The sequence below is a fragment of the Manis pentadactyla genome, chromosome 8 (genome assembly GCF_030020395.1).
Source record: "Manis pentadactyla isolate mManPen7 chromosome 8, mManPen7.hap1, whole genome shotgun sequence".
Lineage (NCBI taxonomy): Eukaryota > Metazoa > Chordata > Mammalia > Pholidota > Manidae > Manis > Manis pentadactyla.
Window position 1 is genome coordinate 6,208,133 of NC_080026.1, and position 25,043 is coordinate 6,233,175.

The window sequence follows — 25,043 nt, forward strand, 5'->3', positions numbered from 1 at the left end:
TTTCAAGTGGCTTCAGGCCTTCCAGAGAGAGAGCAGGCCCTTTATCTTTACCCATGTTTCACATCCCAAGATGTTCAATCTCGGTGTCACGTCAGCACCATTTAAAACGATTAAAAGCATCGACTTTGACCCTGGTGACTGCTCTGACCTGTTCTTTTTTCATAGACTCAGCCTTGGCTAAAACACCTTCCTGGGAACTGAGGTGTGTGGAGCCCTGACTTTACGTAACCAGGTCCCATAAGGCAAAGTGGTTCCTCTTCCTGTCTTTTGTCTCCATTTCTTCCTTTCTGTTTTCCTGAGGGCAGTTGGTCCTTGGCCCTCTCAGGCAGATCCTCCAGTTCCTGGGTTATCCAGGTTCCTTGACTTTTCCCTCAGGCCGTTTCAGTTCTCAGTGGCGGGGTTGGCCAGGACCTGGATACTTGGAAAGGACCCACTTTCCTCCTCCACCCGACACCTTCCTTTGCCCTCTGCAGGCAGAGAGCCCTCTCTAACTTGCAGAACTGTAGTCCTCTAGTGGGAACATTCTGACGACCTCTCCCCTCACCCTCTGGGACATTTGTCATTGTCTAGAGACATGTTTGGCTGCCATAACTGGAGAGGTGTGAGGGAATTCTATTGGCCTCTAATGGGTAGAGAATTATCTGGCCCAAAATGTCAGTAGTGGCGAGGCTGAGAAACCACGCCCTAGGTATGAAGGTGCTTTTTCAAAAATCTTGCTTGTCAGTGACGTTACATAACCTCCATGCCAGTATCACACTGTTCCTTATCGGAAGGATCCTCTGCACAGCTAACCTGAGTCCCGCAGGCCTCCGTCAGTCGCTCTGAGGCTGAGATGGAAATGTGCGCTCACCGCCTTTTGCCTGTGATCATGCTCTCCCAAGCTGATCGCAGTTAACTTATAAAATTTATTGTTTTATAGCCTCTTTTCTCTCTCTTTAGTATTTCTCGAGAAGTTTTCCAGATTTTTCACGTGTTATGTCTTAATTTGTAGGGATTTGATCCAGAGGCAGCATCCTGGCAGTGCGGCCACAGCTGCAGTGATGGGACTGGTTATCTTTGGGGTGGAACGGGGCCATTACATTTACAACAATGTAAGTGACGGTAGGAGACCAAGAAAGCAGTTACTTCTCTCACTTATTAGGGAGACATGTGGAGGGAGAGGTTATCCATATCCCGGAGAGCTGGATACAAATCTTAACTCTGCCATTTATGAAATGTTTGACTGTGGGCCTCAGTTTCCTCAGGCATAAAATGGGGATGAAATACTTAGTAGGTTTGTTGGAGTATAAAGTGAATGGGACTATGTCGGTGCTAGTGGTCATTAGCACTTGTTAGCAGGGACTTGGTGATTTATTTAACTGTGTCCATGATTTCTGCTGGAGAAGAGAGTTGAACCTTTGGGAAAACTGCAGAGGCAGTTTTCAGTTTGATGGCGGTTTTCAAACTTAAATTCTGCAGAAGAGTTCCCAGGTGGCTTGTTAAAGAAGTAGGTCCTCAGGCTACACCCCCAGAGACTCTACTTGGGAAGTTTGGCAGAGTCTTGGCATTTGTCTTTTTCATGGTAACCCATGTGGTTCTGAGGCAGGGGGTCCACAGGAAACGCCTGTGGAAATCCTGGTTTCACGGCTGCAGGTGGGCACAGAATGGGGGGCCTCAGCCTCCCAGGAAGCCTCCTCTGAGGCTGGTTGTGTTCGGTTTCTCTTGGGGCTGTTGACAGAGAGTGATCTTTTAGAATTGTTTTCAAGCAAGACAAAACTGTTCTTTGTCCTTGCTTTTAATGACAACTAGATATTTCTTTTCATTGGATGGTCTCCTTGAGCATTATTTTGACTCAAGAGTCCGAAGTCTTTTGGAAACCAGTTCAGGAAGCCAGGCTGGGACAGTCTCCTTGTTCATTGGCTGATGGGATTGTGATTTGGGGTGGGGAAGGAGCAGGTTGGATGGAGGTGGTGTTTATTCTCAGTGGGGGTTTTGGAAGCTTTTGAGGGGAAAAAAAGTGAAACATGGACAGGATTTCTCCCAGCTCCAAAGTGAGTTTTCCCAAGTCCTTTAGGAACGGGATGAAAATGACCATATTCCATCCACTTGCAAATTATCATGTCCAGCTTCTCTTATTTCACTGTACTGTGCCTGTCAGTCAAGAATATTGAGTTCATTAGTATTTTAAAGAGTTTCCTTTAACAGTCCAGGTTTGAGGGGTGGGAGGCTGGCTCACTGAGTGGGGGCTTATGATGACCACATCTTGCCAACTCCCAAAATGAATGTGATTTCCTGACATAACGACAAAATTAACATCCCAGGCTTGTGCAGAGATATATGTCCGTGCTTCCCCTGGGCCACGGTGCTGGGTCTGCACGTGCTTTGCCGACCTCCCCCTGTCGGATTTGTTTTACCCACACTTCGCCCTCAAGCACAGTGTCTCTGTGCCAGGCAGGGTTTGCCCCCCCCCCGCAATGTGGGCTGTGAATTCAAAATATTTAAAGAGAAAATCTCGGAAGGAATTTCCATCATTTATTTAATAAATGAAAATGTGAGGGAGAAATTAAAGGTCAACTGGAGAGTGTAGTTGGAAAATGTAAACTGTGTAAGATGTGCCTTTAAAGTTTTAACTCTTTGTTGGTAATTTTCCCTGACCAAGAACTCCCTTTAAAGTCCTGTCTGTTGAATCTAGTGAGTTTGAAGCTGTGGGTGTGAATGTGAACATGAAAAGTGTGTAAACCAGTCAGGTTCTTCAGGATTGGTGTTTTTCACTCGCACATATGTTTGTTACTCAGGTGTCAGTCTGCCTGAGTTACTGGAAGGTTGTTCTGCCTGAAAATGTTGGGTCCCTGACCCTGTGACAGGTAGACATTTCTGTGGATTTCATGTAATAACACCAAGGAGAGGACATATAATTCTTTATACATTGGTATAGAAATAAAAGGTGAATGTTTAATGGTTAAATGATGGTGAAAAATGAGAAAGAATTTGCTTAACTGAATATAGTTTTTATAAAATTCCAGTTTTGGCTTGTGGTATCCTTTAGATATATTTGTTTGAGAGCTGAGAGCTGGGTAAGAGGATAGTTGGGTATGCTGGTGTCTTGTAGCTTTGAAGTCTGCTGATGTCTAAGACTAATGGCATTGCCTTTGATATTTCCATGAATTTTTTTTTTCCTGATCAGTCATAGCCTTTCCCACTTTTTAAATATTGAGATTTGTAGTTTTTGATACCTAGGTGAAAAAGCCCATAAACATGTTCCTTTAATGATCAAGAGAGAAAGGAAGGTGAATGGAAAATAGAACATTATTTTGTTGGCCTTATTTGGTCATTTTGGTTCTTGCTGGAGAATGTGAGGAATTGAAATGCAGGTCAGATACTATCGTGAAACATAATATGACATCCAGATACTCTCAGAGCCCAAACATTTCCAAGGCCCTGCTGACAGCTTAATTATTTCAAGCAATATTTGATATGGCTGAATACCAGTTGTCCAAAGAATTTGGATGTCCTTTTTAGAGTCTTTGTTCAGCATAAGCCCTGGCACAGGACGTGAAAGTATGCATGCACATAATGTTGACGTACAGGGTTACCATTTTCTTTCACAAAGGGAATCGTGGAATTCTTTAAAGTGGTGGGTGCTTCTCCACCAGTGACTTTGAAAGACGACATGGTTTGCAAAGCTGAGCCATGTCTTCAGTTTTCCAGGATGGAGTTCAGGTTCTCCCTTGGTGGGATCTGGTCTGCAGACAGCCATGCTTTTTCTCCTTCAGACATTTCTTCTGAATGGTTGGACTCACCACGTAAGGATGGTGAATAGGAAACATGGAAAAGGTGACGCTCTGGTCTTCAAGGCTGGCGAAGAGTCTTCATAGACAGGCTGCTGCTGGGCTCCTCCTAAAGCTGAGAATGAACTTCAGTGGTATCAGCCTCATGTCTGCTACATAGAAAACCCCTTAAGTTTCAGGGTATCAGGGGATATGGGATTTTTCTTTCAAGCACTTTGTGAGGCTAAAGCCTCTGAAGCTCGCCTGTGACCTTCTGCTACTTTTAGCTTTGCCTAAAATACAATGCCGTAGTAAGAATGTGGAGGACAGCTGGGAAACGCAATTGCATGAGCACATGACACTTTTTTAGACATGCATTAAGGAGGTTGGATGCCTTAAAGGAACCTTTAGAATATGATATAATATTCTCTCTCTGTAATGTCTGTATGATTGTATATATATGTATAATTCCTAAGTTACTTGTACATTTTTAAATACAGCAAACTATTTTAATATAGAATGATACTCAAAGATTTAGAGAGTTGTCTTGTGCAGTGTTTGATCTGAGGACTCTTACCTCTAGTCGTTAGGCACCAAATGAAGGCTGAGACTTTGATGAAATTACCATGCAGCGAGAACCTGATTTCCCCTCTTAAGTCCCTATTCCATTCATTCATTAAAAAAAAAAAATCGCCACACTCTCTGGTGCATCTTTAGCTGATTGCCTGTTGTGCTTTGTGAGTTATTCTAGTATCCTAGGTAAATAATCCCCGATTGAGATTGATGTATTTCTTTTTTACTCACTTGGTTTGGCAAATCATTGACAAATAAATGATTTTATAAGCAATTTAATGAGTTACCAAGTACAGTGACTTTACAATGTCCTTGAAGACTATGCATTTGGCACTGTTTTAGCTTTTATTTGCCAATGGTGGGTTATTCCTTTGAAATTATTATACGAAACTGAGAGAAAGGAGGAATCAAGTGCCCAATCTCAGGATTAAAGGTGATAGTTTATGATTCGGTAACATGTTAGGATGTTGTGTTAGTACTAATATAATTGTAAGCATATTTTAGAAACATGGAAAACGTTTATGATCTAATTCACAATGCAAATAGCAGAATATGGAGCCCTAATTATTGTGATATGTATGTGAGTGTATGAGGGTGTGTTTATGAATAAGGGATAGAATGTAATATACAACCATGAAAACAGTTGTATGTGGGTAATGGGACGTTTATTATGATACTCTTTTTCGTTCTTTAGTGTGTTTTAATTTTAAGGAAGGGAGGAAAAGGCTTTCAGTGGACTAGATATTTCCTTGAGCATCTGAAAGAAAAAGCATAGGATGGAAAAAAAGTACCTACAAATACCAAATATTTGTATTTCTTCTTTTGATTTTGTAAAATGTTTCTTCATAGGAGGCAGTACACTCAGACATTCCCTTGTAAGAGGTGACTCAGAAGTTATTTTTTTCTCTGAAATATCTCTTGACTGTGTGGAAACACATCCCCCTCTCTTGCTTGCCTCTTCCCAGTAAATGGGAGACGACAGCAACTTGGTTTTTACATCTTCTCCCACTGTATGCTCATCCTTTCGTGTTCTTGATGTTGGAAGGTGATTGAACAATGCGTGGCAGCCCCGGCCTTTTCATTTATCATCTGGAGCAAGGAAAATATATTCTGGTGGCTGGCCCAGCTCTGGTGGCAGACTTTTGGGAAGGCAGAAGGTGAAGAGAGAATCAAGCCTATTCATTATAAAGCGGAATGATAAGTAGAGTAGAGGCGATTCAGCTTTAGTGCCTAAGTGTTTTCTTCCATAATTAACTTTCAGTCAGCCAGCAAATCCTGCAGCTCTGCCTCCAAATATGTCCCAAAACCCAATCAGTTTTCTCCTCTCCTCTTTAGTCATGCTAGCGCTGGCCATTGTTAATTTGTGCCTGCACATCTGTGGCAGCTCCCTAACCCGTCATGCTGCCTCTGCTCATGTCCCCGAAACAGCCTCACTTCCACAGCGTGGCCCGAGTGAGCTTTGTACAGCGTGAGCCAGATCACGCCATCCTTCTTTTCAAAACTCTCCTAAGCACTTGTTTTGGTCTCCAGGGCTCTCTCCATGTGTCCAGTCCCCTACCTACCTCTGGCCACATCTTTTTTCACCCACCCTCGTAGGCATGAAGCTCCAACCACGCTGCCCTTGTCTCTGTCCCTTGAGCTCCCCAAACTCATCCCTGCCTCAGGCCCTTTACGTGTGCTGCCTCATCATTTCTTGGAATGCCCTGCCCAAAAATCTTCGCAGGCAGCTCCTTCTCATCAGCCCAGATGTCACCACCTCAGAGAGGCATCCCTGACCACCAAAGCTCAAGTGCTTTCCCCACAGATCAATACTATATCCACTTATTTTTGTTTATAACCTTATCACGAAGTGGTATTATTTGTGATTTTTTAAAAACCTAGGCCTCCTCACCCATTAAAATGTCAACTCCAGGAGGGCAGGCACCTGTTGCTCTCTGCCTCTTTCCCAGTACTTTAGTGCCTGACATATTCTAGAAGCTCAATGAAATCTTTTGAATGAATCAAAAGTACCTCGTCTCTATCCTTATACGACTTTGTGAGCTGTACACTGAAGTATCTTCGAGTGCCAAGATGCTGTTACTCTTTGTGGGTTGGAGCCACTCTTACAATCATTACACAAAGTAGATCCTGTGCACCGCATCTCCACGAATGGTGGCGGCGGTGTTACATCTGTCTGTCCATTTTGTTCTCCTTACTGGGACTGGATGGGCTAAAGTAACAAAGTCAAGCTGACTGATGAGGAGACTGAATCTGGAATTTGGGCTTCTTCAGGATTTTCATTCACACACTGTACCTACTAGCCCACAGCCCACAGCCCAGAGCCTAGACCTGAGGGCCTGGCCATTATCACCAACAGGCTTTTATTGAATTATGTACATGGGGTGTCCTCTTGGCAGTGAGCCAGGCAAGTCCAGAGTGTAAGTAACTGCCTCTTAGAGCTTAGAGGTCAAGGTAGAAATATTAGTCAACCAGAAATTTGACAGCAAATATATAAAACTAAATACTTCCAATCATTTGTCAAGTAAGTGAAACAGAAAGGAGATAAAGAAGTTGATCTCTTAAGAGATTGATAGCAAGTACGTGTCAATCTAATCAGCCTAGATATTAAAAAAAGGTGATAAATGAGTGAGAAGCGTATGGCAACACTGTCATCCTAAGCAGCTCTTCATAGCATGTGTGTCCTCTTCCAGTTAGATACGGTCATAGATCTGGGGACCTGGGCCTCATGCTGTAAGAAAGTAGTTTCAATTAAAAAAAAAATGACTATTTGTAATAATCTTTTTTTCTTGGACTGTCAAACCAGGTGATCTGTGTATATTGAATTTAGACACAGTAATACTACTGTAAAGTTTAATTGTTTAATGTGAGTGTGACTGGGGACCCAATATATGTTGAATCAAAGTATTTACAGTGATCTGACTGTTCACCTTTGTTTATTATGCATCCTTAGTTGCCCATAATCTTTGTGAGATCATGTTTTGTAGATTAATAAAAGAAATTTCCAGGTAATTGAAGCCTGACTTAATTTCAACCAATAATTCAGGAAAGAATTTTGAAGTTGAATTACATTTTTCCTGCTGAGGCAAGAAAGTAGAGTTGTCCTCATCTTTGATTTGTGGCAAATTTCTGAAAAGTACCTGAAAAATCAAATAATAAACTTCCATGTTAGGGGGAGGATCGCTGAATCTTCATTTTTGAAGAGCTAAATAGACATAAAATCCCTGAAGGTGGTTCCTTAGGGAGGCACACCCTGTTGTTTCTGGGAGTCCCCAGGCGGCTGCTTTCCCGTGGCTCATGCCGCCCTGCCTGCCAGCACTGGGGGCTAGGAGGCGGGTCAGGAGGTTTCTAAACTTTCTACTCCTCAGTTTGGTTAGGAGGCGGTCCCTGGACCCTCGGGGGGGTGGTCTGAGTCAGCTAGCACCCCTGTGCCCTCGCAGTTCAAAGCATGTGGCCCGTGGGCCAGCTGCGTCATCACCTGGGCGCGTAGAGAATCTCAGACCCCACCCCAGACCTACTAATTCAGTGTCTTCACTTTCCCAGGATACACATTTCCAGTTTGTGCCTCATCCTAACCCTTTGGCCCCCAGCCCCAAGCCCACGCAGGAGGGAGTTCTCCTGATGTCCTGGGGGACTCCCGCCCGTGGCACCGTGGGGTCTCGCAGGTGCTTGGGCCTCGAGGACCCAGCGGGGTGGGGCTGGGGGAGGCGGACACTCACAGCTCTCGGGTGCTCCGGGGCCGCTGGTGCAGTGGACACGCTCTTTCCCCTCCCGCTGCGTGGTTGCCTCCTTAGAGCAAGTGCTCCTCTTGCCCCGCACCTCTTCTCTGTCCTTTCGTATTGCAGCACCATCACCCTGCTTCTGGGTGCGCCCCCGAGAGGGAGCACCTCTACCCAGGGGTTGCCCTGGAAGACTGCAGACGAGCGGTGAAATCAAATCAGATGGAGAGGTAGGCAGAGGTGGGCCAACGTTAATACAGTGGACTTCTTCCCTCCGAACTTGAGCGAGGAGAGATCTTCTGGTCACTTCCTGCTTTATGGATGTGCTAGCCAAGGATATTTAATCCCTGGGGAAATGGATCTCGAACAATGAATTATTTCCCTGCACAGTATTCTGTACACTCAATGATTGCAGTGTAATAATGAGTTGACTGTGAGTGCTGGCTGCCAGGAGTAGGGCTGGGAGAGGTGGGGTTAGCAGGAAGCTAGCAACTGGGGCTCCGTGGGAGGGGAGGGCCCCAGGGAAGGGGGACAGAAAGGCAGTTTTTTTAAATCTCTTACACCTAGTTCTAGTTCCATAGAGTTGTCTGGGATAGTCCAATGTTGATAATATTAATAACAGTCAAAACATAATGAAATGTTTATATGTCAGACATGGTCATTTATTACTACATTTGTGTGTATTATTTAACATTTACAGCCAACTGTGAGGTGCCACAATTCCCTTTTTGTAACTGAGGAAACTGGGGGACAGGTACCCAGGCGGCTTGCCCAAGGCCCCACAGCTGGGAGGGCTGCCTGGCCCCAGACCCCCACTCAACTACTACATGACCGAGAGGAAGTAGAATGGGCCTGGGCTGGGTTTGGAGGTGCAGAGTGAACATTTGGGGAGTGTTAGCTATTCAGAAGGGCCATTTTAGGAACTGTGTTCAAAAGCGGAGTGAAATGAGAATGTTTAAAGGCTGGCCTTTGCTAGGCGGAGCTTGGGGTAAGTGCCCACCTCCTGCTGGAGCTGACGGATGGCCTGCTCCCTCGGCACCTCCTTATTAAGTGACTGTCCCCAGGCGCTAGATAGACCCTTCTAGACTGGCTGTGTACTGGCCTGGTGCTCGGCAAACCACGTTCCTCCTTTGCATGCGCTCTGCTCCTGGGGATGCTGGAGAGGGGAGAAGGGCCAGGCTTCATCCTGCTGGCTTGCTGTGGCTGTCGGCTTCGTTCCAGGGAGGGTCTCACTCTCTTAGCCGCGGTTGGTTCTGGTCTCCAGCTTCTTTCCACATCCTGGAATCAGTCTCCCAGTGCTCCTCAGAGAATCCATCCCTAGTCGGTCCTCAGAAGTGGGAGTCCCAGGCCCAAGTGGACCCTCACTGAGACCCTGAGATGCCAGCATCTACTTCTGAGAGGGCTGGTGGGTCTCCTCGCCCACACTGGGGGAGTCTGAGCCGCCTGCCTCTTCCCTTTGACTCCCCTGGCCCTGCAGGTGGGGGTGGCTTCCTGCAGTTACTCCCTATGGCTCAATCCTTTCAGTTCGCTAACACTGTTGAACCATTTCTGTATATTGAATGCTATCTGTCGCAATACTTTATGTGGTTTCTGTCATCCTAGCTGGCCTCTTATTGCCCTGGCAGAGGAGGGGAGGGGGAAGCTGCTACCAGAATCTCTGGGTTTCAGATTTAAGGGTATAGGGGAATCACTGGAAAAGCTTATGAGAAATGCAGATTCCAGGCCTCCAGTTGTAATAATTCTGATTCAACAGGCTAGACATGGGCTCAAGAATCTGCTTTTTAAATGGACATCTTAGATGTTTCTGATATAATTAACCTGTCTCAGAGGCTTTGAGAAAATCTTCCCAAATCTGGGGCCTTCTCATGGGGCTGTTCCTTAGATCCTTAGATCTGCGGTGGGGGGCTGTGGATATGCTAATCTTTGATTAAAGGCCGCCAAAGTCGCACATTGCCCCTGGAGGCTGCATCCAGCCCACTGTCAGCCCTACAGGCTCTGACGCCTGAGCACGGAGAAAGGAGCATTTCCCCCAGTGTGCATTTCCCACTTGGCAGGCCTTGAACCCCCAGGTGTGTGCCCATTTAGAGGGATGCCTTTTGCTTATTCGTCCAAAGGCAGCCTGCATGCATCTGAGACTGGGCGAATGGGACTGACCCTTGAAGTAGATACTGGCTCTTACTTGTGCATTTAGAGGCCTTCCCGTTTCCAGGTGGCTTCGGGTTGGAACAGTAAGGAATTGGAGGCCGCCACCCTCCTGTGTGAGAGCACTACTGTGTTAGGAAGAGGACTCGTGTGTCTTTCGGCCTTTGCCAGTGGGTGTATCTGGGTGAATAGCAATGGACATTCCTTTGTGGAATGTTGGCTTCTCTTTGGTTGATTTAATCAGTAAAACGAGTGGGTTTTGCTGGGAGGAGTTGTACTACCCCCTCTGAGCAGAACAGGAAGTTTTTCAGTCCTACCAGATCACGGGGGTTTGAGTTTGCAAGGGGCAAGGACTTCAGTGTGACCTTTAGTTGAATATGGAAATCAAATTTGCTCTGTAGGAACGCGTCCCTCCTGTAGGCCAGGGCCTGATGCAGTGTTTCCTGAGATGGATTTAGAGGACTGCTGATGGCTCCTGTCCATCACCTCTCTACATTGTTAGGCGTTTTCTATCACCTCTTTATACTCAAGTGGAATCATCAAAGGCCCTACTCTATTTGTGTTGCTCCTGCATGCTGAGCTGTGGCCAGGGGATTCTATTTTTAAAAACTGAGGTTCCCGCCCCAATCTGATGGAACACTGCTCTTTAGTAAGAGCTTTCCTGTGACACTTGATTCCAGAATTGGAACAGATGTTCTGCAAATCAGAAATGCCTTGGGGCAGATAGCTTCCCAGGGCTCCTTCCTTGAAGTGAACAGCCACATCCAGCTACCTGCTTAAAGCACATGCAGTGAGCAGCCCAGAGATAACAGGCTGAGTAAAATTGCTCTTCTTGCTTCTAAGTTATATAGCTCACCTCCTGTTTGTGCAGACCCATCTTTGAACACAGTTGCACTTCCGTTGTCTCCAGGTGGCTTCCCTGGGGAGGAGTTGGCAGCAGTGAGTTACACTCACTTAGGACACTTAGAATGCCTCCTGGGTGCCTCAGATGGGGATCTCAGTGGAAGGGCTGATTCTGCGAGTAAGTGTGTGAGTGCTACCACGAGGCCCTGCTGAGTGTTTGGAGAGGAGAGGAGGTGACCAACTCTGCACACAGCACCTCAGGGGATTCATAGCCAATGCCTGAGGCCAGGTTGTCAACCAGCCCACATCAAAATACGATGGTCTTGAAAAAATAAATGCACGATCACAGATTATGTTTTCTACAGGTTTTGCATTGGTCAGTGTCCACACTAGGCCTAGAATCCTCAAACACAGTTTCATCTTCGAGGGTGGCTAACCTTGAATTGAGTGTTCTTCAGGCTAATTGTTAAGTTTTTGGTTTAGCTGACAGGAATCATATTCGTAGAGTGATTTTTTTTTTTACTCTCCTGTATGTCACTAAGAAAAAAAAGAAAATCTAGGAGTCAATCCCAATAGCAATGACATTGAATTAGATGGAAATTAGAGTCTGTTATTTAACAAATCCTTATCACATCATACTTCAGCCAGGTGCCTAGGATTTACCAGTAGCCCCTCATAACTTCATTATTGATTTTCTTTACGTTAGGTAATTCCAGTCCACATGCCTTCTGAGTTTTGTAAGTATAGTTGTAGGCTGTTTTTAAATGTTTTTGTGGTGGCTGTTGCTTTGGATGTCGCTTGGGGTCCAAGGCGAGCTTCTTGATATTCATGCCGATGTGATGCTGCACACCGGCTGCCTCTGTCTCTCCGATCAGGTCCCCAGGCTGTTTTTGTTTGCTGGAGGTGTTATCAGATAGTTCTAGCTGTCTTAATGTGCAGTGGCTGCTTTTCTTTGGTGAGACCTGTGATCTCTAAAGATTTTCACAAGCCAGGTGTTCCCAGTAAGGCAATTTACCCAGGTCAGTGATGAAGTGTAAGTTCATTCACTGAGTAGCTATTTCTCTACCTCAGTGGTCTGTCTGTATTTTTCAGTAGGCTGTAAATCTGCTTCAACAATCCCAGAAGGTGGCTCTAACTGGCCCTTTTGTTGGAAGCAGGACGTAAGTCCAGCCAGTTTGGCTGTCACACAGACCAGGCCACTCAGGAGGGTCATGGGTTTGTAGCTTCCTTGAGAAACGTGGCCTTGCTGTGCCCAGCCCTGTGTGGACATTGTCTGTGTACCGTTCATGCAGACAGACCAGTGGTGGTGCCTGCTTTGTAAAGGGGTCTGTGCAGCACATTGCTCAGAATACCTGTGTCCCTGTTTCTGCTCCTTGTGTTTGACTTGAGAGTTTACCATGCTCTGCCTTTCACATGGGATGCACCAAATGACAGGAGAATAACTTTATAACCAGTTATCTCTTTGTGTGAAATGGTAGGATGAGGTGGACAACGATATATGCCTGGATCCTAGGTACATTCACATATTTTTGATATAGTAGAACGGCAACTTCACATATATGTAATCTAATCAATAATTAAAAATTTGGACCATCAGGTAAGGAAGGATACATCTTTGAACCCAATTTAGCAAAATACAGCCTGAGGCAAGCTTTTATGTGACACACAATGCTTTTGTTTTTAAAAAAGTTAATTGCAAACCTTATGATATTAGGAAATCTTACACACAATTCTGAATTTTCCGTTTTTCTGTAAAAATCAGTCTTGCCATGCTGGGGCAGCGATCTCCCATGGCGAAGGGGCAGAGGCCGAATGCCTCTGTGCCCTAGCAGAGTGCAGGTGTGCGTCCATTCGCCCGCTGCCGGCTTCTGGCCCTTCCGTGACCTGACTGGTCTCATGGGCTTGGAGGCTGGGTACATGATAGAACTCGAGTACCTAGAGTAAGGCGAATAAAGAGAGAACTGGAAGAAATCAGTTGGACCAAAGCCCTTTCTGTTGTTTATTTACACACCACCCGCCCGCACATCCAGAAGCAAAGCCTGATGCAGCTCTGGACTCTGTTCACGGAGGAAGGACCAGGGAGGCATGATTAAGGAGAATGCTAATAGACGGGCAAGCTCTTGGTAAAGTTTTGGCTTGGTGCTCCGCATTTAAGTAGGATATGATGATGGAATGTCCTTCCACTGGGCACCATTAATGTCAGAGGCTAGTGTAATGCTTTTTGTTTTCAAAATCCCTACGTTTATGGGGAGGGGTTGCTGGACAATTGACCACATCCTATCTTTAGCATAAAGAAGAAAAATTCTTATGGACTAATACATGTTTTTTAAAATGCCAGATGTTTAATGCTACACTGCACTGGCGGGTGGGAGGCTGGAAGTAAAGAGAATGCTCATCAATAGAAGGGCTGAATAGCTTATAGCATATCAACATCGTGAACTATCACATAGCATTAAAACAAACTGGCAGGACACATCCATTGACCTGGAGGGATTTCCCTGAGGAGTAATACTAGCTAAGATTAATTTGTGTTTCCTATGCAGTATGCACAGTTCCCAGGGCTTTCCATGTATTAATTCATTTGATCCTCACAGCCACCCTGTGAGCTCAATGCTGTTATGCCCATCTTACAGATGAAGAAATTGAGGCATGGGGAAGTTAAGCCAGTCATCTGAGGATAAGCAGTTAGTATGTGGCAGGGCTAAGATGTGAACTCCTGCAATCTGGATGGATAAAGATTTAAAAAATTTTTATTTTGGTATCATTCATGTACAATTACATGAGCAACAGTATGATTACTAGACTCCTCCCATTATCAAGTCCCCACCACATACCCCATTATAGTCACTGTCCATCAATAAAGTTTTTTTAAAATCTTTTTTTTTTAGGCTAGATATCAAAGTACATTGTCAGTGAGAAGTTGAGCTATAGAATATTAATTCATAGCTGTTACTGAATTCTCCGGGTTCTTCTGTTTTAGACTCTTAGATTATTCATGTCATTTCACACCTTACAGACTTAGTTTTCCAGCTTCGTCCTCTTCCTCCTCTTAAACCAGCTGAATCTTCCTGGTAAGCAGAGTGAAGCTTTGTGCTGACCCATAACTGCTTTGCCCTCTTCCTTTTCCCTTGGGTGCTGTGAATCTATCTCCTTTAGGTTGCAGATGGAAAAATGAGTCCCAGAGAAGGAGCACCAAATATTTATTGGGTTGATGTTTCCAGGGATGTGACACATGTTATTGGACTTCATAGGTAGATTTTTTAATGCCCATTAAGGGCACTGAGGTTTAGAGAGAAATTAGGCCCAGCCTCACAGAGGGAATCAGTACCGGTGTCAGATGGGATCCTGTTTAACCTCCTTTTCAAGAATCTTCCTAACCTCAGACTTGGGAACTACAAGGAGCCTTCTAATGACTCTTGTCACTTATTGCTGTTGAGTTAATTAGGAAGTTTTTGAAAACTTCTAATTTGTAGGGCATTATTTACCACAAGTGAGAGTGAGAGAGTGACTTAGAAAGGCTTTTGTACTGGTCAGCTCGGGCTGCTATAACAAAACATCACAGACGTGGTGCCTTGAACAACAGAAACTTACTTCTCACACCTTTGAGGCTGGGAAGTCCAAGGTGTTTTCCATTTTGGTGTCTGGTGAGGGCTCTCTTTCCTTCCATTCCTCAGCCGTAAAGTTAGGGGTCAGACTGGATGGTCTTTGAGGCTCCCAGCACCTCTAACATCGTTCTTGACCTCTCTTGTAGTTGAAGCAAACCTTTAGATTCAAAGTAGAATCTCCAGAATTGTCCAGTAGGTGGTTAAACCCATCCATACTCTGACAGTAACCTCAGGTCATGAAGTTTCGCATTTATTCTTTCTAGAGAGAAGCTGTGGGCTGTTGTTCTTCAATCAGCTGTAGTTGTAAAGCAGTAACAATTATCAACTGTAAATTTCTCATAAAAGGCTTTCTCCACCCCTCCCACCCCCATCTTTTAGGTGTCTTATTTGTGCATCCATCTTCCACGTGTCTGTGGGTCTGTCTTCTATAGTCAGGGACTTCGCTGACCATGGGTGGTCGCCATATTAAATGCACTTGTTTTATCCTTTCTGGGAATTTGTCTTCATCTTCCCTATTTTTCAGTTCCTCTGACTTGAGAAGGTTCTGGGATGTGGATTAAGGATGGAGGTGTCAGACTGGGGGAGATTTACAGCAGGAAGACCTGAGAATGGTGTCCTATCAGCAGCAGATTTCTCTGCTAGGTGCCAGGCCTGGTGCTAACCAGCTACACCACTTTGTCTGTGGCTCCCTTCAGGGATGGTCGCTTCTTCTGGACACATTGGCTGGAAAATGCACTGTTCCGTCAGTAGGGCCGTGGCAGTGCTCGGCTCTGATGCCTGGAGCGTCTGGACTGAACCCCACGTGCCGTGCTCCTCAGGGCCAGGGAAGACGTGAAGTAGCTGATGGAGGAGGCACTGAGACGACGGACCTCCTCTGACCGTAGCACTCTCTCCTTGCACTGAACTCTGAGAGCGAGGCTCACTAAAGCCTTCCCTTTAGGTATTTCTCTTTTCAACCATGTAGGAGAAAATATTTTTCTAGCGAGGCCAAAGCCAGCGAGGAAGGGAAGAGGGCGCTCTGGCTTGTAGGGGGTTGAGGAAGGCGTGGAGCTGGGTGTCTGGCAGGCCTGACTCGGATCCTGGCTCAGGCATGTAACCGAGTGGGCAGGCTTCCCAAGGCTCAGTTTTCTCACGTATATAACATGAGGCTGATGACGAGAAGCATACAAGCTTGTGATGAGAATTACAGGAGTGAAATGCCTGCTGCACAGTGTGGGTGCATTTTCTTCTCCAGGAAACACAGATTGGACTTCTTGGAATGGGAGGCTTCAAGTTGGGGTTCCGGGTTGGGGTCATCATGAGGGTGACCTGCTCAGGTCACCAGGTCAGGGGCCCTGCTGCTGATGAGACCACGAGGTAGAAGAAAGGGCAGAACCTCAGCTCCAGACACACCCATTTGGGCCCTTCCTCGGGGTGGGAAGGCCACGGTTTACACTAGAAATGTGACACCTTTCCATCATGTATATAAGGAAAGCTAATACTCTCTCTTCCTTATAATCAAAAGGTGCCCTCTCCCCCATTTTGATGATGTTTGATGACTCATTTGAGAAGTAGTACCTGAAGGAAAATTTTAAGGAGAGAGCTAGCTGGTGACACCCGATCCCCTTTGCACAGTCCTGGGGACGGGCTGTTTCTCTCGGCAGTCCTGCCAGGGATAGAGGGTTTATGTGATCAGAATGAGATTTTTCGTATTCTTTGCAGAACTGAGATGCTTTAACCTGGAGGTCTTTTCGCCCCTACGGAATATAAATCCGATTAGGAGCTCTTTGTTCTCTGCCACAAATCATTACACGTCTACATTTTGCTCTTATAAAATACGGATAATGACATGACTCCATCTCCTAGGAGTTTGAGTGCATTAGCTAATGATCACGAAACCTTAGAAACAGGAAAATCATATGAATGCTGAGAGCTTTTGTAATGACACATTTGCATCATTTTCTTGGCATCCTTGAAATCAGCCCGCATATGGAGGATTGATTCCTGTTCTTCTAATTGTAGAGCAAGCTCACAAAAAATGAGCTCAAAGAGTGCTCACGGCAGATACGTTGTTGCAGCGTCTCTTGGAGGCCCTGAAGGAGCCCGGGCTGGAGTAGTTTCCTTTGGGCTGAAGTGGAAGAAGTGCTTGAGATATTTTATGGGCACTGAAGTTAGAAAACATAGGAGGGGAGGGTCCTCTGCACACTGACAATGTACGTGTCTTGTGCGCCCGTGACCTCAGACCCGTCCCTCTCAGCCTTCGCTCTGGGCGGCCATAAACACGCTGTTTTGCAATGGCTCTGGTGGTGTGGGTCACCTACCTGGATTATTAGCCTTTGGAGCACAAGATACTGTCTTTGCATCCTCCCAAATGAAGTCCAGTTTTTCCATTTTCTCCTCTAGATAATTACTTTGGGACTTAACAAATGGCAATGTTCTGAATAATCTTGAGTAGAAGACTTTCAAAAATTACATATTTATCTGTGAAGGAGGTCACAAATAGTAACTGGCCAGGGTGCCATTTGCTAGCTCATGTCGCTTTCATTTGATTTCAGGCAGTGGAGCTACGGCGGTGGTCCAGGCTGCGCTATGCAAACCCAGGCAAGAGCGCGTAGCGATAAAGCGGATCAACTTGGAAAAATGCCAGACCAGTATGGATGAACTATTAGTAAGTAAAAGCAAAGGGGGTCACCTTCTGGTTGCTTTCCTGAGCTTCTGGGTTTGTGGCGATGGGTGGGAAAAGCAGGAGGGAAAGCAGAGGCCACCTGGTATTGTCTCCAATTTGGACACCTGTTTTCCTTGGGAAGCAGCCACGCCTCTGCCTCTTCCCCTGATGAATTGTTCTGTACCTGGTGCGTGTGTTGCACAGTGTAGCAGCTTTGCTCAGTCCTCATAAGCCCCTGGGAGGGAGGGTCTCAGTCTTGACGCTCCCTTTTATACAATGAGGGAACAGATACAGTTAGATGCCCTAAGGTCATGTCACACTGAGCATGGAGTTGGATGGAGAGCATCTGGCCCTTGGTCTAGAATCGTGACACAAAAAGGAATTACACCCCCAAACAACTTGCTGGTCCTTCTGACTTGTCATAAATTACAAAGTCACCTACAAATTTCAGTTATCCTTGATACTGTTGGGTTGTTTGCATTTGGCTAATAAGGGGAGTTTGATTTTCGTACAAGACAACTTGTACTTCTTATTCTAAATGAAGTACATTACATAAATAATCGGGGCTTGTCAGTGTGGATATGGTTAGAGCACCATTGGTAGGTTCACGGGACATTCTCTCTTGGCTTCACTGACTTGTTATTAAGTGAACAGCTCTGCAAATAGTTATTAGTTGCCCAGCAAACTGTGAAAGGTTTGAGAGTTTAATCTCATAAATAGAGCTGTCATGCTGCCTGCCAATTTTCTTTTTTTTCTTTTGGCCATTTATTGAGGATAATAGAAAACTGCGGTGGAGAAGTTAACTGATTGGTCACCCCTTCACTAATCCCAGCACAAATATTAGTCCAGTCGCTCCATACAAGCTACAAAGTGTAATGACAGTTGGCTCCAGATGAAGCAGCCTTTGTTATATTCCACACTGAGAATGGAATGTCATTAACAAGAGCTTTTTGTCTTTATGCAGAATATAGCTTTTCTTTCAGGCTTAATTACAGTACACTATAGTATAAAGTAAGTACAAGGGTAAAACTGTACTTTTCAGATCTGTTTGGTCTTACATTTTAAATTAGGCTGCGCAAGTCATAGGTTTCGCTGGGATTAAAGGAACGGATTGCCAGCTAAGACTCAGGTTAAAGCAAAGACTCCCACAATTTAATGCCAATTGAAAATGTGTTTTTCTTGCATGCATTTAAGGCTTTTGCCCTCTTCAGAATTTCAGCTGTGTTTTGCTCTTACTGAAATTATGTCTGCATATTTCTGTTGCCTGCAGTCACGGTGACCAGTAAAACGGTGCCTTTGTCATCTAAGCAGTTTTCAAGGGCACTTTCCCTGAGGGGAAAAGGTGTTAAGCTGTGGGCAGTCAGGTCCTGCTCCTGCCACTGACTTTTCTGACTTGAGTCAGGTTGCCTAAGAGCTCTGTACTGTTTAAACAGAGAGTTGAATTGGAAGATGGCTAAGAGCCCTTGAGGAGTCCTCAAATGCCATGGCTGTACTACGTATGCATTACTTTTTTAAAAAATGTGGAGTATACATTTAAACTTCTGTTCTGTTTGGAAATAGTGCTCATGAATTTGCCCATGATAATTATATTTGGTTGTGGTGCTCTGTTGGAGGTCTTTTCACTATCAGCAGAATATTTATAAGAATCTGTATGCAGCTTGTGTACATGCGTATGTGACTGTTCGGGAACCAGCCTTCTGGGCCGATACTGCGGTCTCTGGCCTCTGCCAAGCCCTTAGTGACCCACAGCCTCCATCATGTTTTCCCTCTGCTGGCTTTTTATCAGCAGTCAGCTGCCTGTAATGGTCACTAGCTTATGTAAGGGTCCTAAGGGAGGCCACAGGAAGACCCTCATTCCAGACCGTTTCCTCTGTTTGTCTGGGACGAGGAGCCTTAGCAGTATCACTTGGAGGTATTCCGGATTTAGGCAGAACTATCAGTGTAAGGACTGGTGCTTGTATGACTTTGTGTTCGGCTCCATTGACACTAGGTTTTAGGGGTTATGAATTTTCTTATTAGCAGCGAACTAATTTCTTTCTCTCATTCCTTTCCCTGCTAATTGCCCATGTTCTGTTAATGTGGCATATATGCATAATTATCTGTTTTCATTTAAAAAGGTACATTGATTTATTGCTTTGATCTTGACTTAATCTTGAGTCTTCGGCCTTTTGATATCTCGATATTTCCAGAGATGGGGGAATGGCTCTTGTTCTTGAGGATGTCCCGGGTCGTTTGCAAACAAAAAGAAATGGAATTTACAGCATAAGCTGCCTTCTGCTGCCTGCTCTTACGGCCTAGCTATTGATGTATACGACAGTGTGGGGCCAAGCTGCTGTAATCCTTTCGATTTCTAACACTGCTGTGGCTTGCACTTTTATTCTCTCTCTGGGTTCACATTTGGCAGAGTTTGTACATCCGGTATCCTAATAATCCTTTAATTCCGTGTGTATGTGTATTGTATACAGGCCAGTGCTCTGCATCGTTCCACATGCTCAGCCACGTGTTCACTGGAAACCGTTGTTCTTGTAAGAACACATCCTTAGCTTGTGAAAGTGTTATGTCATAGAAGTCACAGTTGTCAACTATTTGCTGGCTGTGGGGACAGCTGCCTCCCCTGCTGGAACTGTATTGTCCCCCTGCCCCTCTCTTCCCGGTCCCCACCCACTTGTCCTGACTCCCGTAGTACCATGGGATGTAAACAGGTCGGGTGTGATGGCGCAGAATAGTTTTGGACTGGCCTGGACTCTGCTTCTTTCTGTGGTGGAGGCTTGCAGTGGCTTTTCCTGTGGTCACAGAGTTTGTTCCAGGTTTGGCTGAAGAAGTATTCAAGCGGCCAATGACTTCTGAAGCCAAAGTGATAATTACAGTGCCAGCTTCTGTGGGAACGAAGGGAGGACAGGAAATGTTTGACACGATCACTGATGCTAAATAGTTGGTAAACCAAATTTATACTTTTGAAATGAGTGCTATAATATTCCTCAAAGTTAATTTGGTTCCAGATCTAATAGACATTTATTAATGTATTTGGAATATCCGTAACACGTTTCTACACTGTGCTTAGGCCCCAAAACAGGATGAATTTTGGATGTATGTACAGGAGGACAAAGGCATTTGTTTAATAAAATTCATTTTATTTTATTTCAATAGCGATTAGATTAGAACATGCTAGAATAAATGTTTTCCTTGGCATCACATGAATAGCATTTAATTAATCTAAGCTAATTATTTACCTATGCATTCTTTTAAATTTTCATGCATGTTTTGGACTTAGAGTTTTAACATAACTCTCTAGGTATGATGATCTCGGTGGTTAATTTTCCAGGAGCTGTGGGGTGTTGCTGATTTGTTCTATATTCCTGACCATCCCAGCCTAGATGCTTTGATAATTTCTGAAATGTGTTATTCCAATATTTGTTAACCCCACCTTTGTTAATCCCACAGTGGTTGTAAATGACTAATAATTAGCTTAACACTCTCTAGGAGTTATTGGTAGTTTTAGAACATAACTTGTTAACTCTATAATTATTAAACCCTAACCAGATGCTAGGCACTGAGCTAGGTGGTGGGAAAACAAAGGTCCCTGTATTTGGGGACACTGGGGCTTGGTAAATGAGTTTCTTCATTTTTGTATTGGGTTGGTGAGATTTTTGAGCAAGGGATATGTTTCTTCACCTTTTCCCTCTATTTGCCTAGAAATGGTTTAGCAGATTGATAGATTCACTAATGTGTATTCCATCGAGGGAGCTCTTGCTTTCTAGTAGGAGTTTAAGGCTTGCTAAATGGGTCTGACCCGTTGACATGTAGACTAGCATATTCAATAGGAAGACAGCCTTGAGGTTTCTTGAAAGAGCTTAGTTCTCTGGGCTGTGATCAGCCTCAGAGGTTACGGGTGCTCCTCTAGGGCACACTTGGCTTCCTTTAAAACCTATTACGTGAGTGAAGCATTAATCTGCAATTTTCTGAAGCCATCTCTGTTTTTTCAGTCTCTGTCACCAGGTGATGCTGATTTTTCATAAATGTGACATAGTCCTTCCTTGCATTTATCCTGAAGTCCACTTGCTCCAACCTTCAGGGGACTCTCCTTTATTTTTACTGAGGGACCAATGAACATTATCATTCATTACCTTACTTGACTTGCTGATTTTTAGACTTTAACTCTATCCTTCTTAAGTTTGTTCTCTGGACTCGAGCTTCTCATATTTTTAGCTTGTCTTTAGCACCCAGTCACAGAAAACTGAGTAGCATTTCCTTGTACCTACACATACATCAATTGATGCCACCAAAACTTAGTTTAATTCTTAGGGGCAGGAGTGCTATATGAGTAGGAGAAATCAAGGTCCTGTGGCTGGCAAACCACTTAATTCTTAAAGAAAAAAGCCTATTTAAGTGATTACAATATGAAATAATATGTAATGATTATTAAAATCCTTCAGCTTGTGGTGGTTGACAAACCCGAGCAAAACTGCTTCAGAAACGATGGCCGCACACAGGTGATGAATGCTGAAACTTGCATCAGAGGGAAAATTGCTTCCGGGGTCAGAGGGCCTGCGGTCTTCACTTGGATCATGAACTTCCGACAGAGCAGTTTCACCTCTGGCCCTCAGTCTTCTCATTCGTTCAATAAAGAATTATGTTCAATGGCAAAATTTAATTTTTGTCACCGAACTAATACGATTCTGTGCATTTAAAAAGTAATTCTGTTAACCAAATCCCAATTTCGAATCATTTGAACAAAAACACGAATTACTAGCAATTTAATGCTTTATGGCTCAGGGTGGCGCGAAGTCACTCCAGCATTGTGGTGTAACGATACAAACCCACTGTGAATTCGTAGATGTGGGCACACAGCATGCCATCCGTTTCTCCATGTGCAGAGTGAAAGAGTTCCCCCTTCTCGATCTGGAGAATTCCAGTGTTTGCCCTTCTCTTCCTCTGTCATCTTTAAAAAGATATTTTGCTCTGTCTTACTGACGTTATTTGTAGATAGAGCAAGAACTTACTTTCCTCAGGACTAAGCCACTGCCCTCATTTTCCTCTCTGTTCTAATGTTATTTTATTGATTATTTTTCGTTTCTTGTGATCTGCTGTTTGCTCCCTACTCCCTGTTCTCTTCCTCTCTCCCTCTTCTCCTACTTTTCTTGTGCTCTTTAGAGGAACAAATCATATGACTGGCAGGTTATTTTGGAGAATAAAGCTCTAGATATGTACACAGGAATCTCTTATCCTTTAAAAAATAAATTGTAGTAATTGGGGACCTCTGAGCAGTCTAGTCAGAAGGTTTTTTTTTCTTCTTCTTTTTAATTGAGGTTTAAAAAATTAACAGAAATAAAAAACTTCTTTGCACTGTTTTACCTTATTCCCGTAACTGTGTCAGTACTTTTGCAAATCTAGTTTATTGTAAGAAAAATGATATTCCAATTTGAGGACATCAGCTTGAAGAGCTGGAAGCTATTATTTGTGTGTGTTTTTTTACTGTATCAATGAAAGTATTTTTCCATTCTTTTTGAACTAAAAAATTTTTAAATTAGTTAATTAATTATTCCTATTCCTGCTTATTCCTCATCACATGTGGTAATAAATTACATTTGGCTGTGTCTTATAGAATCTTTTATACCAAGAGTGTAACATTAAAATATAAGTCTACTTTACTGAATGTAATACTATTTTGAACATTTCAGGTCTCAAACATTAAATTTTGTACTGTTATTTGTCCCTTGCCACTTGACTTTATAATTATTTTCACATGGTTTCGTGTTTGTGTTTACCCAAGTATAGTCCAATTGAGGGCAGGAGTAGGATGGGAAATTTTTAAGAATTTTGAAGGTGTACAATTTTAAGAAATTAGAGAATAAATACCATATATACAAAAGTTATTTTTACAGCTCTAAAGTTACATTAGCTTAGGAATATGTATGATTTAGTTGGAGAAAACTTTCGTTTTTGGAACATCAAATTTAAAACTCATAGTTGATTCAGATGATAATTAAATATACGAATTGAATTTACTCTAAGTGTTTTTACACATTTGTTAGAAAATGGCTTGCTGAAATGTTTGTTTAACACCTCATTTTTTTTTTCAAAAAAGTGAGCAGAAATTAACATTGTAAGGACACATAGGTCTCTGGACTTGTATGTGCTTCATACCAAAGGGACCCTGCACACCCTCATTCTTAGAGTAGGAGAAAATGGGGCAAGCACTCCCAGACTGAATACAACTTCAGCTATGTCTCTCTCGTTTTTTTTTGTAACTCACTTTTGCCATCCGCATAGACTTCTGGGACATGTTGCTGCTTGGGTTGAGACAAATTAGTTTATCCTTTCCTATGTTATCTTTTTTCTTATTTTGGTTCAGTTATTCCCACAATTAATGACACTGTTGCTGAGAAAGGAGGGCTCTGCGATACTCAGAGAGAAGGTCAGAGAGTGACTGGCAGGGTTTCTGCCACTTTTGTCGGAGGGTTTTCCCCTGGGGGAGTGAGCCCCGGGCTGCAGATCAGACCCAGACACGGGCCGGTGGACACCACAGAAAAGGAAATGCCACATTTCACCTCTCCATTCTCATCATTTGTTGATGAAGCCAGATACACTTCTAGAAGTTGCCCTGAGGTTTCCACAGCATAAATTGGCTGACAAAAAAAATAAGGTCTTCATGTTTCTGTGTTTAATGAAGTCTTCCACTTTACCTTTTCCAGGATTCGTAATAAAGACAACTGAACGATCGCACAGCAGTTGCTGATAGCTGAGTCTGGTTCAGATTGCACGAGGTCAGCTTAAGAGCCTGCGGTCCCACGGAGGCATCCTAGTTACAGTTTGCTGAAGAACTTTTTAAGCCAACTCTGAAAGAAAGCGGCTCTTCCCCACTGAGTTTTGCAATAGCATTTCAGCATCACTCTCATTCTTTGCTTCCTTTCCTCACCTTGTTTCTCTTGAAGGCTGTGACTATTCCAGTGGCTCACACATTTGCAAGCAAAGTTCTTTATTTTTGTAGACTTTGTTTTGCAGAATGCCCACCTTTGTGGGATGTACATTGTATTCCGTCAGCAAGTAGGTCTTTAGCTGGTCTGATTACCCTGCTGATTTCAAGGGATTTTCCAGACCTCTAATGCCCATGACACTACCTTTTAAAACTGCTCGCTTGAGTTCTAAATCCTTCTCTAGGATTTAGAGAGGATTTTGTGATGAAGGCTATCACAAAATTTATGCTTCCCTTTTCCTAATTTCTTAAAAATTAAACTTTTCCTGTCTGCAGAGTATCTGGACTTTTCCCATTTCTAATCTTGCCTTCAATTGGAATGTACTTAGATAAACACAGATACCAAATTATATGAAAATAATTACAAAACTAAGTGGCTAGGAGCAGGGGGTGGTTCATTATAAGTGGCATAATCAGAGTATTTGACTACTCTTCCTTGAGTAGGTTTTCCCTGCTAATACTCTTATTCTCAAAGAGTCAAGATTTTGCTACGTATGTGGTATATAACTTTTTATAGGTAAAAAAGAAATCTCTGATATTTTTCATAATTGCAAATGACAATCCAGAAAATACGTCGCTCTTACAAGAGCCTTGTTGATCATTTTCTTCCATTTCTTGGCTGACATTTGAAATCATTGAAGTTTATGGGTTTTTTTTTTTGTCTTTTTAAAAAAATTCTGCTACTTACAGCATTGGGCTATTTATGAATATTGATTAGGTTACCCTTTATAATGACACTGATGTAATGGAAATGCAAACTGGAAAATGGCTTTTTGCAAAGTGTTTTTACTTAACATGGTT

General features: G+C 43.7%; 1 protein-coding gene across 1 annotated transcript in view; it reads left to right on the forward strand.

Annotated features, from left to right (window-relative positions):
• The window catches only part of STK39 (serine/threonine kinase 39), a 278,894-nt gene that overhangs the window by 41,241 nt on the left and 212,610 nt on the right, over positions 1–25,043 (forward strand). The window contains exon 2 of the mRNA XM_036884016.2: positions 17,160–17,272. Coding sequence (XP_036739911.2) covers positions 17,160–17,272 — 113 coding nt within the window. The remainder of the gene's footprint in view (positions 1–17,159; positions 17,273–25,043) is intronic.